The 13,529-nt window shown below is 39.8% G+C and overlaps 1 protein-coding gene across 1 annotated transcript; it reads right to left on the reverse strand.

The window, feature by feature from the left end:
* Positions 1–8,903: 8,903 nt before the first annotated feature.
* On the reverse strand, positions 8,904–11,426 carry LOC118607750 (the record flags this gene model as incomplete). The annotated part of the gene is given in 4 exon segments (XM_036226561.1): positions 8,904–9,048; positions 10,250–10,334; positions 10,754–11,066; positions 11,254–11,426. Coding segments are annotated over 4 exon segments (684 nt in total), but the record flags the coding sequence as incomplete, so codon positions are not given.
* Positions 11,427–13,529: the final 2,103 nt, after the last annotated feature.

Genomic DNA, 13,529 nt, shown 5'->3' on the forward strand with positions numbered 1-13,529 from the left:
TTTTGGAATCTCCACTACTGGAGCTTTATAGAGCCCAATGATCTGACATCTTGATTTCTCCTTAGAGTAGAACAGGGAAACAAACCTTTGATAGGGAAAGGGGGCTGTGGTTCTTTCCACTTACAGGTGAGGGTCTAGCATAGTTTAATTTTCACATCCGATGTCACATAGCAAAGTTTCTAACAAGCTCAGACCAGGATTCAAGGCTATGGGCTATTTTGTCATTTTCCTGCTTAGATTGGTGGTTGTCTGGGGGCGATGATTAAAAAATCACATCAGCAGAACTAAAACCTCTACTGACTGGTTATCCCATCACAAGACACACACACACACACACACGAATTGATAGCAAGAATTAGGCTGATTTTGTCAAGATTAATGTGATGATTTGTGTTTGACATTCACTATCCTAAAGAATCTGTACCAAGAGCTAAGATAGAGATTATCATATGACAGGCCAGTTCTAAGGTCACTCATCTGACCATACTTTAAAAACACAGTGTTATACATACCATACATACATATATACAGAGAGAGAGAGAGAGAGAGAGAGAGAGAGAGAGAGAGAGAGAGAGAGAGAGATATCACTAAGGTAGTCAAACTTTTTAAAGTACTTATTGTTAATAATCTACCTCCAAGTAAAAGTTTAAGCTATCTTTCAGCTATAGTTTGAAACGTGGGGAGGATCACATTGCTGGGCCAAGAAGAAAGGAAGTAAAAGTTGCTCAACTTGACAAAGAAAAAACAATACTATTGGTTTCTGACTTAAGATTTTTTCATGTTGAAGAAAAACTGTTATTTATTCAAGCACTGCTTATAATTAATAATATTAAAAATTATAAATCTCTAGTTGGAATTTTGTCTGAATCAATCATGATATAATATAAATCAGCACCTAAAACCCTGGGGCAATATGAAGTTTTCATCTTCAGGAAACTTATTAAAGATATGTTTTTACCTTAAAACAAGTATACTCAAGTCATATTCAATATAGTCATTTCTCATCCTAAAATTTAAGAGCTCTGTCAAAATTAAAATAACATATTTATGCATTAAGCTGAACTATAGTTATCTTCAAATTATTCAATACATGGGTATGCTTGAAACAAATTAGAAGTAATAGCTATACAGCTGTTTCCCAAGTCACCACTTTCGAGCAACAACTAGAAATAGATTTAGTAATAACCCTGGTTTGGTGGCCAAAGCAATTTAAGCAAATTGGAGATGCTTAAGCCTTTGTAGAATGACTGTACTGAAATCAAATTTGATATGAAACCAATATTATAGACAGTAATTATAACTCCTTCTGACAAACCAGTTGAGAAACTATCCCAGACGTCCAACATATGTAATATGGTGTTTAAACTGTATTGTCCCCTTAAGCACAATTCTACATAAGTTGCTCAAAGAAACAAAAGAATTGGAGTAGCTATAAAACAGATGCAGTTTGGTACCTCAGCTTTCCTAAAACATGAGACGTGTTCTGGTATATAATTGAAGTAATATAAGGCTAGAAAAATTCTTGAAGAACAGGGATTACTGGAAAGATATGAAAGAGCTCCCACTTCACTGTGAACAGAGACAATTTTATGGTCCCCAAAGTGAACTCATTTTCAGTTGTCTTGTTAAAAATATTCACCATTAGATATGGTGAGTATAATATAAGCCATGCATTTTTTTTATAATTCTCTATAGAAAATAAGTTACATAAAGCTGTTTAGGTTTAGAAATATTCAGCATCTTCCAACACAAGACCAGATACCCTTAAGTGAAAATGACACAAAATTGGGATACTCAACAAATTTTAAGCTCTATGACAGCACTTTCTTCTGTTTTTTCCCCCTTCTACTCTCAGCTTGGTTGAATACTCTTGATTCATTAGCTTTTTAAATGAGGTTCTGTCTTGAGCACTCTCTGGTCTCATTGTCAAGGCTTCCATAGCCACCCAGAATCAGATCTGTGTCCTTGGTTCTAGTATCTGCTGTCTTCATCTCTCCCTAGATGTTCCAAAGACCTCTCGAATCTGCATGTATGAAAGCAAATCCATCATCTTTCTCCATCACCTCCATCATCCCACATTACTTCCCACAACCCTCTACCTACCACCACCACCTACTTTCCTCTGTATTTCATCTGTATTTGCCAGAAATTTGGGAGTCATTCCAGAAGGACTGCAAGGAGTAGGGATACCGTGTATGAGCTTTCTAGTTAGGTTGTTCCACGTGCTACCACATTCTAATTAGATGAACTACTAGCAAGATTATCCTCCTTACTATCTGATTCCATATATAGCCTAGACACTAGAATCAGGCTGGATTCATAGCCTGACTTGGCTACTTGTTGGCTATGTCACCTTGGGCAAGTTATTTAACATTTATGGGCTTTTCTTCATCTGTAAGATAGAATAGAATCTCTTACCTTATAAATTATTGTATTAAAAAATAACATGTAAAGCACTAGCACAGTGCCTGGCACGTAGTAAGCAGTCAGTAAATATTACTTATTATTATAATTATCTATATCTTTCCCTTTTCCAATCATGTTTTTCTCTCAACATTTTATCATAAAAATTCCCAAACATGAAGGAAAGCTAAAAGAATTGTACAGTTAACATGTACATCTCTATCGCCTAGGTTCTATTGTTCGCAGCTTGCTATATAGACTTTAGCACATATCTATCCATCTATTAGTCCATCTTAATTCTTATGCATTTCAAAGTAAGTTTCAGCATCAGTTCATTTTATCCCTAAATGTTTTAGCATGCTCAGCATTAACTAGAGTTCAACACTTAATTTGTTTTTTAAGTAAAATTAACATATACTAAACTGCACGAATCTTAGGTGTACCCTTTGATGAGTTTTGACAAATGTATACAATCTGTGTAATCAAAACCCCTGTCAAGATATAGAACAGTTCCACATCCCTGAAAGTTTTCTCATGCCCTTTCACAGCTGGGTACCTTATGTACTCTTATCCCTAATCTTTTTAACAATAAAGTAGATATATGAAAGACATCTCACTGTCGTATTTATTGACAATGATTAATACTGAGGATGATCTTTTAAGAACTTATTACTTAGGAACTTTTTTTCTTTTATGTCCTTGATTGTACTGGCTTAGACTCTGGAGACTCTGGATTTGGTTCTTGGATTACTATATGTGCAAACTTGGAAAATTATTTGACCTTTCTGAGCTTGTTTCTTCATCTCTAAAACAGAAATAGTAATAGATTTATCTTATAAAATATTACTACCTTATGAGTGCGAAAATATGTGATAATGTATATAAAGCATTTATATTGCAGTGTCTGAAACATATAAAGTGCTAAATGAATGTTAGCTATTATTATTATTATTATTATTATTATTATTATGTGGTTCTTTGTAGATTAAGAATTCTGTGATCTTCCTTCAGTATTCACATAGCAGATTTTTTCATGACCTCCTCTCTACTCAATTATCACTTCAACACTGAGAACTCCCATGATCATTGTATTTTAACATAACAATCAACTCAGCACTATTTCCCTATCTTTTGAGTAGTGTCCCTTCGAAAGCTATGTTCAAGTCCTAACCCCCATACCTGTAAGTGTGACTTTACTTGGAAATTAGATCTTTACAGACGTAATCACATTGAGATGAGGGCACACTGGGTTAGGGTAGGCCCTGAATCCAATGACTGGTGTCCTTGTAAGAGGAGATACAGAGAGATACATACAAACACACAGGAAGAGTATCATGTAATGACAGAAGCAGAGATTTAAGGGATGTGTCTACAAATCAAGAAATACTGAGGATTGTCACCAACCAGCAAAAGCCAGGAAGAAGCGAGGAAGGATCATCCCCTAGAGACTTCAGAGGGCCTGCCAAAACTTCGATTTTGGATTCCTAACCCAAAGAACTATGAGAGAATAAATTTCTGTTGTTTTAAGCTACCCAGTTTGTTATGGCAGCCCTAGCAAACTAATACACACATTATTTTTCATCATAGCTCTTACTATGTAACATACTAAAAATTTATTTTGTCATGCTTCCCCTCACTAGAGTATAAGATCGGTGATAGCAGGAACTTTTGTTTATACTGATTCTCTAGCACTAAAAGTGTGCCTGGCACATGATAGATGCTTAATAACCATTCCTAGAAGGAAGAAGGAAGAAGGAAGAAGGGAAGGAAGGAAGGAAAGAAGGAAGGAAAGGAAGGAAGGAAGGAAGGAAGGAAGGAAGGAAGGAAGGGAAAGAGGGAGGGAAGAAAGAAGGGAAATTTACTATTCCTATATACTACATTAAACAGCATGATTTTTGAGTTTGTCTTTTGCTTTTTAATTTTAAGATGATTTTTTTGACATAAAGTTGTTTTTCATGTAAAGTTTTTATATGCTCAAATTCATTTTTTTAGTAGTTTCTGTCAACAGTGTTATGCTTAAAACAGCTTTTCCCAATCTCATGGTCATATACTCACCTTATTTTCTTCTTATTATTTTATAGTTTAATTCTTATTTTAATTGTTTATGAAGAATTTAAAGATAGAGAAAAGTGGAGAGAGTAATATAATGCACAGTTTCATTTTTTATATTCGACCCTTCATGTATCTGTAATTTTTTTGATACATGGGCTGAGAGAGCACTTTAGCTGTTGTTCTGTTTCAAAAAGTTAACCAATTATCCAAGCAACTTATACTGAATAATCTATCTTTTACCAATTTGAAGTGATCATCGAAATATGTATATATACTTCAATCCATAGAACAGAAATCTCAGCAACAGACATCTATTTTTATACTCGCATTGCTTTAAACTGCTGTTTTAGAATAGATTTTAATATCTATTCATATGAGTTCCACTTCATGATTCCTTTTTTCTCAGTATTTTCTTGACCATTCTTCTGTCCATTCTTACAGATGAACATTAGAGTAATTGTGAAGTTTGAAAACCATCCCTTTGAGCTTTTGGTTGGAATTGTACTAAATTTACCCATGTATTTGTAGATGAAAGCTGCCTCTACCTCTATCCCTCTGTCTCTGTCCTCATTCAAATCCTCACCTCCCATCTGCAAAATAATCTCTTAGTTGATTTCAGGCCCAGTGCTCTCCAAAACAGCCTCTACATTGCTTCAGAGTGATCTTATTATTAAATGGGAAAATTTGGGTTATGCCACTTAAAAATTCTCTTAAAACTCTTAAGTGACTTCACTTTTCAGTTGGAACAAGGTTCCATAAGCTGGTCCTAACTTACCTATCCCCTCACACACGACAGACATTCTCAACCAACTGCAGTTCTTTGGAAGAGCCTCGATATGATCTCATCCTTCCCTTGCTTTTTGCATAAGCAACTCTGCCCACGAAAGACCCTTCAGTGGCCTTCTTGCCTGCCTTGACTCCCTTCAGGCTGCCTCCCCTGATGCTGCACTTGGAAAGTATTTTCTGATCCAGCTACACTCCTTTTCCAGCCCTGGTTAGGTGCCCTACCCCCTGCCTCCAAACATTTGCATGACACTCATGTATTGGTCTCTAATTCACGCATGTATTGGTCTCTAATTTTTCATTTATCAAAACCTAGAGCAAGTCACTTCTTCCTGGGCTTTTCTGTTTCCTGTTCCTGAAAAATAAAGCTGGGCTATGATTTATAAGTAAGGATTTTTTCAACTGAAATTTTATACAGTTCCTTCACTCATTTTGCTATGTGTCCCATTTCAAAGCTAATACAATTGAGGACTGCCAAAAAAGCAACTTCAAAATCAAAATATGTTTAGGCTAATTAAAATTATGCCACATAGATCTTCTATCTAGGGAAAATCAATGCCCATACTGATGACTTTGAAAATCCAGGGGATATTAAACTACCCTCTTAATCAAAGTCAGAAAATATGCCTTGGAATGTTTCTACTAAACTCACTGTAATTCTTTAGAAATGAGTAAGCTATATATATAGTGTATGTATGTAATACTAATTTTGCTCATAACTAATGATTTAAATTACTCCTTTCCCCTCAAATTCTAAACATATAACATAAATACAAAGCACTTTTATAAATATTTGAGACGTCTGATTTTAATAAGGACAGACCAGAACTTTTGAAGCTAGAAGAGGCCCTAAGATCATCCAAGTCAGCTGAGTTTAGATGAAGGAATTGAGACTGTAACGGACAGAAGGGCCTACCCCTAAGGAACACAACCTCTCCACACATGCCCATTAAAAGTGGAAACTGCAATAACTGTCTGCATACTAGGCACCTTTGGTAAAGCACCAGTGAACCACTTGAGACAATAAACTTGTATCATTAAAGCAGAGGTTTGGTGGTGTTAAGGATTATAACAAATAAGCTTTAATCTCCTCTTTTACTGAGCTACTTTATTAGAGAGGAGGGAGACCTTTGTTTTGCTGCCACATCAAACTTAACTATGATTAGGCACCAACAAAGTAATAAGTATTAGACAGCACAGGAAATATCTGTAGAGTTCTTTATGCTTCTATAATTGCCTCGAGCATTAGTCACTTTAAAAAATCACACACACACACACACACACACACACACACACACACACACCCCGAATACTAGAAGATGGAATTTATTACCAAAAGTCTCTTCATTAAGACTTCACTTCGTTATTAAGAATTAAAATCCACACCCCCAACCACTACCACCAGAGAACTACTTAACCCACATATCCTTGAGGTAGACCAACATTATCACCCTTTCCCCTAATGAGGAAACGGAAGCCTTCGGCAACTAGCTCAAGGCTAAAGCGCAAATCAGTAAGAGCTGATTAAATTGTACCCATGCTATAAGGGAAAATTAAAAAGCTTTGAAAATTCAAAAATCCCATGGCAGCAGGAAATAAGAATGACACATGTATAAGGTCTTTAGTTTGCCAGCATCTCTTTTTGATAACTAAATGCTCATGTTGGTCCATAGTAAAACTACCACATACCTAGTTTAATTTGTCAAATACATGACAAATTAGTCTTAAAGGTCAACATTAAAATATGAAACATAGAACTAGAAAGTGAACGAGGATCTGTCTAGACTCTTTTCAATTTTATTAATTTGAAATTTAAAAGACACCATAATTTGTCTTGGAAGCTGAGGTCTTTTACTTTTGTTGAAAAGTGGTTCTTGAAGGGTGGTTTTCCTGACTAGCAGCATCATCACCTAGGAATAAGTTAGAAATGCTACCCCCCCCCCCCCCCCCCCCCCCCCCCCCCCCCGTCAATCCTACTCAGTCTCTAGTGGCAGGGAGTGGCTATCTGTGTTTTAGCAAGTGCTACCATTTAAGAACCACTAGGGGATCCAAACTCCCTTATCTAGGTGGCAACTGGCAGAAATTTAACACTTACTGCATTAGTCAACATTCACTTTTCCTACCTTGTGATCTGTCCCAAACAGCTAACAAGCAGAGCATGAGTAATTTCTTCTCAAGGTTAGTCATGCAACAGAGCCCCAGAACTCCAAATTCCAACAATAAGTCCACATCCAGGCTTCTAACATTTACTAGCCCCCAAGGCAAGGAGGTATCTCTACCTGCAGCCATTCCACAAAATGCTTTCATCATAGAACCCTGAAACTGAGTTTGATTGACAAGTTTGTTCTTCTGTTAGATCAACTGTGCCCATTTCTTCAAGGGCAGGCATCCCACTGGTTTACAATTTTGTATCTCTCTCTCATACAGATTGAACATATACACTTAAAACAAATGAACACATTGTCTAAATATTTTAAGTGTAAAGAGTCCTAAAATTAGGTGTCTTGGTGCTTTACATAGATGTAAACTTAGAAAAGAGCCATCCATGCCCAAGTTTCTCTTTAGGACTACCCCCACCATGATTTCTAAAAATCCTCTAGTGTTGTTAATCTTTTTAAAAAAATGAGTCCAGTTTTTCTCAGATCAAAAATTTCATTTATTTTGCAAAATTGAGGTCCATTTACATGAATTAACAATCTGGTCATTCACAAAACACACTTCATGTTTTCAATTTTATTTAAATTGTTTATCGTTTTAAAAATTCCTACATTTCAAAAACATGTTTAATAGCAGTGACTAGAGAAAAGACTGTACCATCTTACTTTAGTATTGATAAAGACTGCCGTCAAGAAAGGTCCTGCGGTTTACAGATGGATACCGTGCAATTTTTCTCCTATTATACTAATCAAAATTGCATCGTGATCCACCCGACAACAGCAAAACATGTCATTTTACAATGTCTAACCTTACAACTTTCAAAAATTAAAATAAGAAGATAAAATCCTCTTTTCTTCCACAGGCCGGGACAAGTGCAATACTTTATGTATAATACAAGTAATGCAACAAATCCCCACCCATGGATGAATGGGTGCGAATGCTGGAGATGCACGTGAAGACAGTCAGAAAGCAGTCTGAAAACTGTAGTCAGCACACATTATCACAATCAGTTTTGCATGGATTTGCACAGCCATATATACATATATACGCTGAAATGCAAACCTGCAAAACTAACTGTAAATAGCAGTGTCTTTGAATATTCTCTCCATTGAAAAGAGACTCATCATCCTAGAGTACTGGAAGTGCCCACATTACAGTAGAGTAATGCCAAAACTACCTGCACTATGAGCACTTTGGTACTACTAGGACCTTATCCTTGGTACACAACTGCACATAGTCCCCAACATCTGCTCCCAACAAACAATGAAATATCAAACCTTTGAAACTTGTCCTATTCAAATAATTACTCAAGGCATACTTTTTAATGCTGTATATTAGGCAGCCTGTGCCAGAAGGGGCATTTAGGGCAGTAGATTCTAAGCTGCTTCACTAACTGCACTAGATGCACCTTAACACAAGAGACACATTATGAATAACAGCTCAGAAGCATCAACAACTTAATTATGCGCAAACTACAGTTCTCAATAGCATTGATTAAATCACCATGGTAATGTAAGAAGTGCTTGCATTGCAGTAGATCTCAAAAAGCTACCTGCACTGTAAGCACTTTTACATGGCCAAGGCCCATCCCTGTAGCAAAATTGTCTCCCACAAGTTCTTCTTTTCCATCTTCACAGATCTGTTCAGACTCACCTGGTTAAAAAATAAATAAATAATTAGACACTGAACAAGACTACTAGTTAATATTCCTAAAACATGTTTTCCCTTGGCTTAGAGAGTCCAAGATAAGTTTTAGAGTGTCAGCCAAATCCTGAGAAATATTAATACCCCAAGCTATTTACAAAGAATTGAATACAAATAACACTGGCAATTTCAAGTCTAATTCTTAAATATAATTAGAGTTTGGACTTCTCTCCACCTTAGTAAACTTGGTATCTGCATCCCAGTAAATTCATAGGCCCATTATGTCCACTCCACCTTTATCTAAAGATGCGCATAAAAGTCAGCATGAGTATTTTCTTCTCGAGGTAAGGCTCTGTACAAGTGATGGGTACATTAAATGAATATTCCCTGCTCCCACCCCATTAATAGAAAATGAGAGAAATTTTAGAGCTGGTTTAAGAAACAGTCTTCTGCACTCTTCACATAATGCACAGATGGCCTAGAGATGTTACATTCTGATCTATTTCAAAGGGCTCTTGTTCTGTTTAAACATTTATGGACCCATTTTCTCCATTAAACCCAAAGAAGGCAGATTAGCTCTTCTCCTCTTCATGTCACTATCATCCATGAGAAACCTTCCATTTCCAAGTGCTTATTTTACCTAAGGACATGCAGCAAGGAAGTGAGTCCATACTTGAAAGGGGCTCACAAGGTTCCCCTACCTCTTCCTTGATGGGTTAAATTTTGTAAAAAAAAAAAAATCAGAGATGCAGAATTAGTAATACATTTAACTAGTGAAGGAATCTTAAATGTTGGGCTTCCATCATGGTACCCCATACCACTAATTCTAGTCTTTAAAAAAACTCTTCAAACTGATTCATTAAAATTACTTAAATCTAAAATTGATTTTCTACACGAGAATATTAAAGCTAGTATATAAAAGTGTAATAATTTTCCTTCTAAATTGAGTTTCTACACTTGTCACTTTTTTCTCTCCATTAAAAAATACTCCAAACTGGATTCAATTCGGAAAAACTGAACCTCACATGGGTCAGAGAGCATGCTTTCTCCAGTTAGTTCCTTTCTTCAATTATCCGCTCATCTGGTGCACAACACATTGGGCAGCCACTTTCCAGTCTATTAAAATTGTAAAAAGAAAACTAACAAAACCTCCTCTCTATCAACCTTTGTGAATCCCTCTGGCCTCTTCCCGCAACTCTCACCCTCTTACCTAGTTCTCCCGTTGAAGTTGGGCAGCCGGCGCCCAGGGTGTGCTCCAGCCGCTCACACCACGCGCTCCCGTCCTCGTGCTGCCGCTGCCGCCGCCGCCGAGATTAAAGAGAAAGAAACAAAGCATCATGGGAAACGGAGTTCTCCATTCAAAGCATCAAAACCGCGCCAAGCTCACGCCCCCCCCCCGCCCCCAGTACGGGGTTGGTGAGAGAGGCGCAAAGGGGGAAGGGAGTTCTTTTTCCCTTCCATGTGCAACCCCCCCCCATTCTGCACCCCCCTCAAGTTCTCCAGGAACCTAAAGGTCAGCAGTGGAGGAGAAAAAGGAATGCTTTTCCGCGTGCTCCCCGCTGCCCTTCAACTGCACATTGGTACTTTGCTTTTCTCAAGTCCTTCCCGCTACGTGCCCTCCCACCCAGCCACTCAATTCTCCCTGATCATAGCTGTCCCCACGTAGGTCGCCCCCTCTTCCCCAGCCTCCCGCCTGGGCAGCCCCGCGCGCGACCTGAATTGGGCCTGCGTCCGCCCCTCGCAGGTGGTATTCGAGGAGATCTCGCACTGGCCACCCCTCTCCGCCTCCCCCTTCGCGCGGCACCCGGGGCTGCGCGCCGCCGGAGCGCTCCGGTCCCGCGGAGCTCGAGGAGGAGAAGTGAGAAAAAGCATTCAGGAAATTCATCGGAGTCGCAGCAGCATGCCTGATCCGAAGCGCCCATGTCCGGAACGGCGCGGGGCCACTAGCCTTCCTGCCACCACTTGAGAAGTGCTCTGTCTCCTCGGCCCTCAGTCCGGAGTTATATCCCCGGGAAAAGCCCGCCCCTCTGCCTTTAATAGACCAGGGGGAAAAGCCCGCCCCCGCCCACCCGGCCGGCACAGGAATTAGGAAACGGAACCCCCACCCAGCCAAAGCGTAAACCCCACTGAGTCCCAGTTACCCAAGGGCGAGCGCAGGCGGCATTTTTCCCTTTCCCCTAAGCCTGAGTCTTTAATTAAAGGTGCACCTGGGACACTGGTCGGGGCGGCATCGGTGCTGGAGCCGGTGCCACTGGCTCTGAGCCCAGGATGACACACTCTCCACCACCTCATCGGGTCCTGCACCCGCGGCGCTCACACCCTCCCCTTGCCGGAGATAGACGATGAGGCCCACGGATCCGTGGGACCCGGGTGTCCCCAACCCAGCGCGCGCATGCGCGTCACAGCGCCGCTAGATTGAAAGTGTTGCTAAGGCCCGCAGAGGAAAGAAATACACAGCACATTCACTCCACGCACATGTGAAAGTTTTAATCTCTGCCACCTTGTGCTATTAGGAGTGTTTCGACTCTGTCAGGAGCCCTCTCCGCCCCCATTCTAAATCAGGGTTTCTTGGCAAGCATCACTAACGGTAGATGCCACCGTGTGTACGCACAAATGCAGGGAAGGTACGGTGCAATTATCTCGCTTCTTCTCATTCCACAGCTAATGAGAACCAATTGAAGGCGGACTGCTTAAAGGCCAAAGCCCAAGTACACTCTGAAAAAAAAAAGATGATGTCCTAGTTTAAGAATCACAATAAAAACGGAATTAAACATTCCAGACTTTGAACGCTGGGCAAAAAGCGATCAGACCGTACCTACTCCACCTCTCTGGCAGACACGGGAGTGGGACCGGGGGGGGGGGAGTTAGTGTGGGAAATGAGTTACAAATCAGGGCAGTGAGCACGCAGGGTGCGGGGCAGGAAAGCACTGGAAGGCAAACGAGGGTTAAGGAGGGAGAGGTGTGGTGGTGCAAAAAGAATACAGACGCCCGTTCCCACTCTTGTGACCGCGGGAAATTGTGGAAGTCCAAAGCTCAGAAGAGGACAAGGGCGCCATGTGATTCTCGACCTGGTGCACAGTAGTAGCTCAGGCAAATGAAATACAAAAGACTGGCCTCTTCCGCCCCTGGCCGGTGATGGAGTCCAACCTGAATGGCCAGCGCCCCTCAGGGAGTCAGTGGAGGATGCAAAGAACGTTACACTCATTTCTCCAACAAGAGTCAGCCTTACAGGTGGGCTTTCCTTTTCAGAAAATGCACAAACAGACCTTGCAGCCCACTCTGGCGCGTTTGCCTGATACTTTCTGGAAACTACGCAGCCCAAAGTTCACTACACAACCAGATCCCTCCTTTGAGATTGCACTGAATGCAAGGCAACTTCCGACCTTTAATGGTAACGACTAGCTGTGGAAAGAAGAGGGGAGGGACGAGATCTTAAACCTTACTTTAAGAAACATTGTGTTAAAGCAAGATAAGAACGGTACCTTTGAGCTCGTCAACACCTGGAGTTAGAAAAAAAAAAGGGAGGGTTTTGCGAAAGTGGCGCGAAGATAATATCATGTGATCCCACCCCAGGGCGTCTCCTTCCACTTCTGCCAAAGTCCCCTCCCCTCCCTGAAAAAAAAGGGGGTAGGGGAGTTACATCCGCTCCTCACAAGCTATTGGCATAATTAATTGTGTCCTGCAGTTGCAGCCAGAACTACCTGTCAATGTGTAAATATATCTTCATCTTCCTCTCCATCAGAACAAAAAGACCCATCACCCTGATTTTGGAAAATGTTCCTATATAAATCGCATTACCATCAAAAGTCTTAATTTGGCATTTCGACTCTGTGTTTAAGAGACAGAAAAGAGTTGGAAAAGATGAAATCCTACTAAAAGGGAACGAGCAGAAATAGCTCCCCAAAGTGAGACATTTAAATAGAGACATTTAAATGGAAATATCTCGTCGAGGGATTTCATTCACTAGTTTAAATTTTTCCAAAAGTTTTAAACAGTTCTTTAAACAAGACATCCTCCCAGAGTCTTCCTACTTGGCCCCCAACTCCCACCCCTCCTCCCACCCCTCCTTCCCTTTAAAGCCAGAACAATACCCGGAATAAGGTATTTTGAGATTGCTTTACCAGGATATTTTCTTGTTCTTAATTTTTTTTTCAAAACATATAGAATGTCTGGATCAAGTTCCAAACTGGTGAAAATAATTTATTCCATCTCAGTACCTGTCTAGCGCAAGGTAAAATTAAGTACAGAATACATGTTATTTAAAAACTAGGACATTTTGATACACGAAGTCATTTATTTTATCTTTTTATTTTGGAAAAAAAAATGTAATCATCAGCCAAAGTACCTAGAGAATCAAAAAAAGCTAAAGAACAAAGCGTTTCTCACACACACACACACACACACACACACACACACACACACCCCAAAAGTCAGAATAACTAAGAGCTCAAAGAAAAGCACGTGATCCCTTCATGCTTTAAAACTTGTGG

Source organism: Rousettus aegyptiacus, unplaced genomic scaffold (genome assembly GCF_014176215.1).
Source record: "Rousettus aegyptiacus isolate mRouAeg1 unplaced genomic scaffold, mRouAeg1.p scaffold_m13_p_9, whole genome shotgun sequence".
NCBI classification, from domain to species: domain Eukaryota; kingdom Metazoa; phylum Chordata; class Mammalia; order Chiroptera; family Pteropodidae; genus Rousettus; species Rousettus aegyptiacus.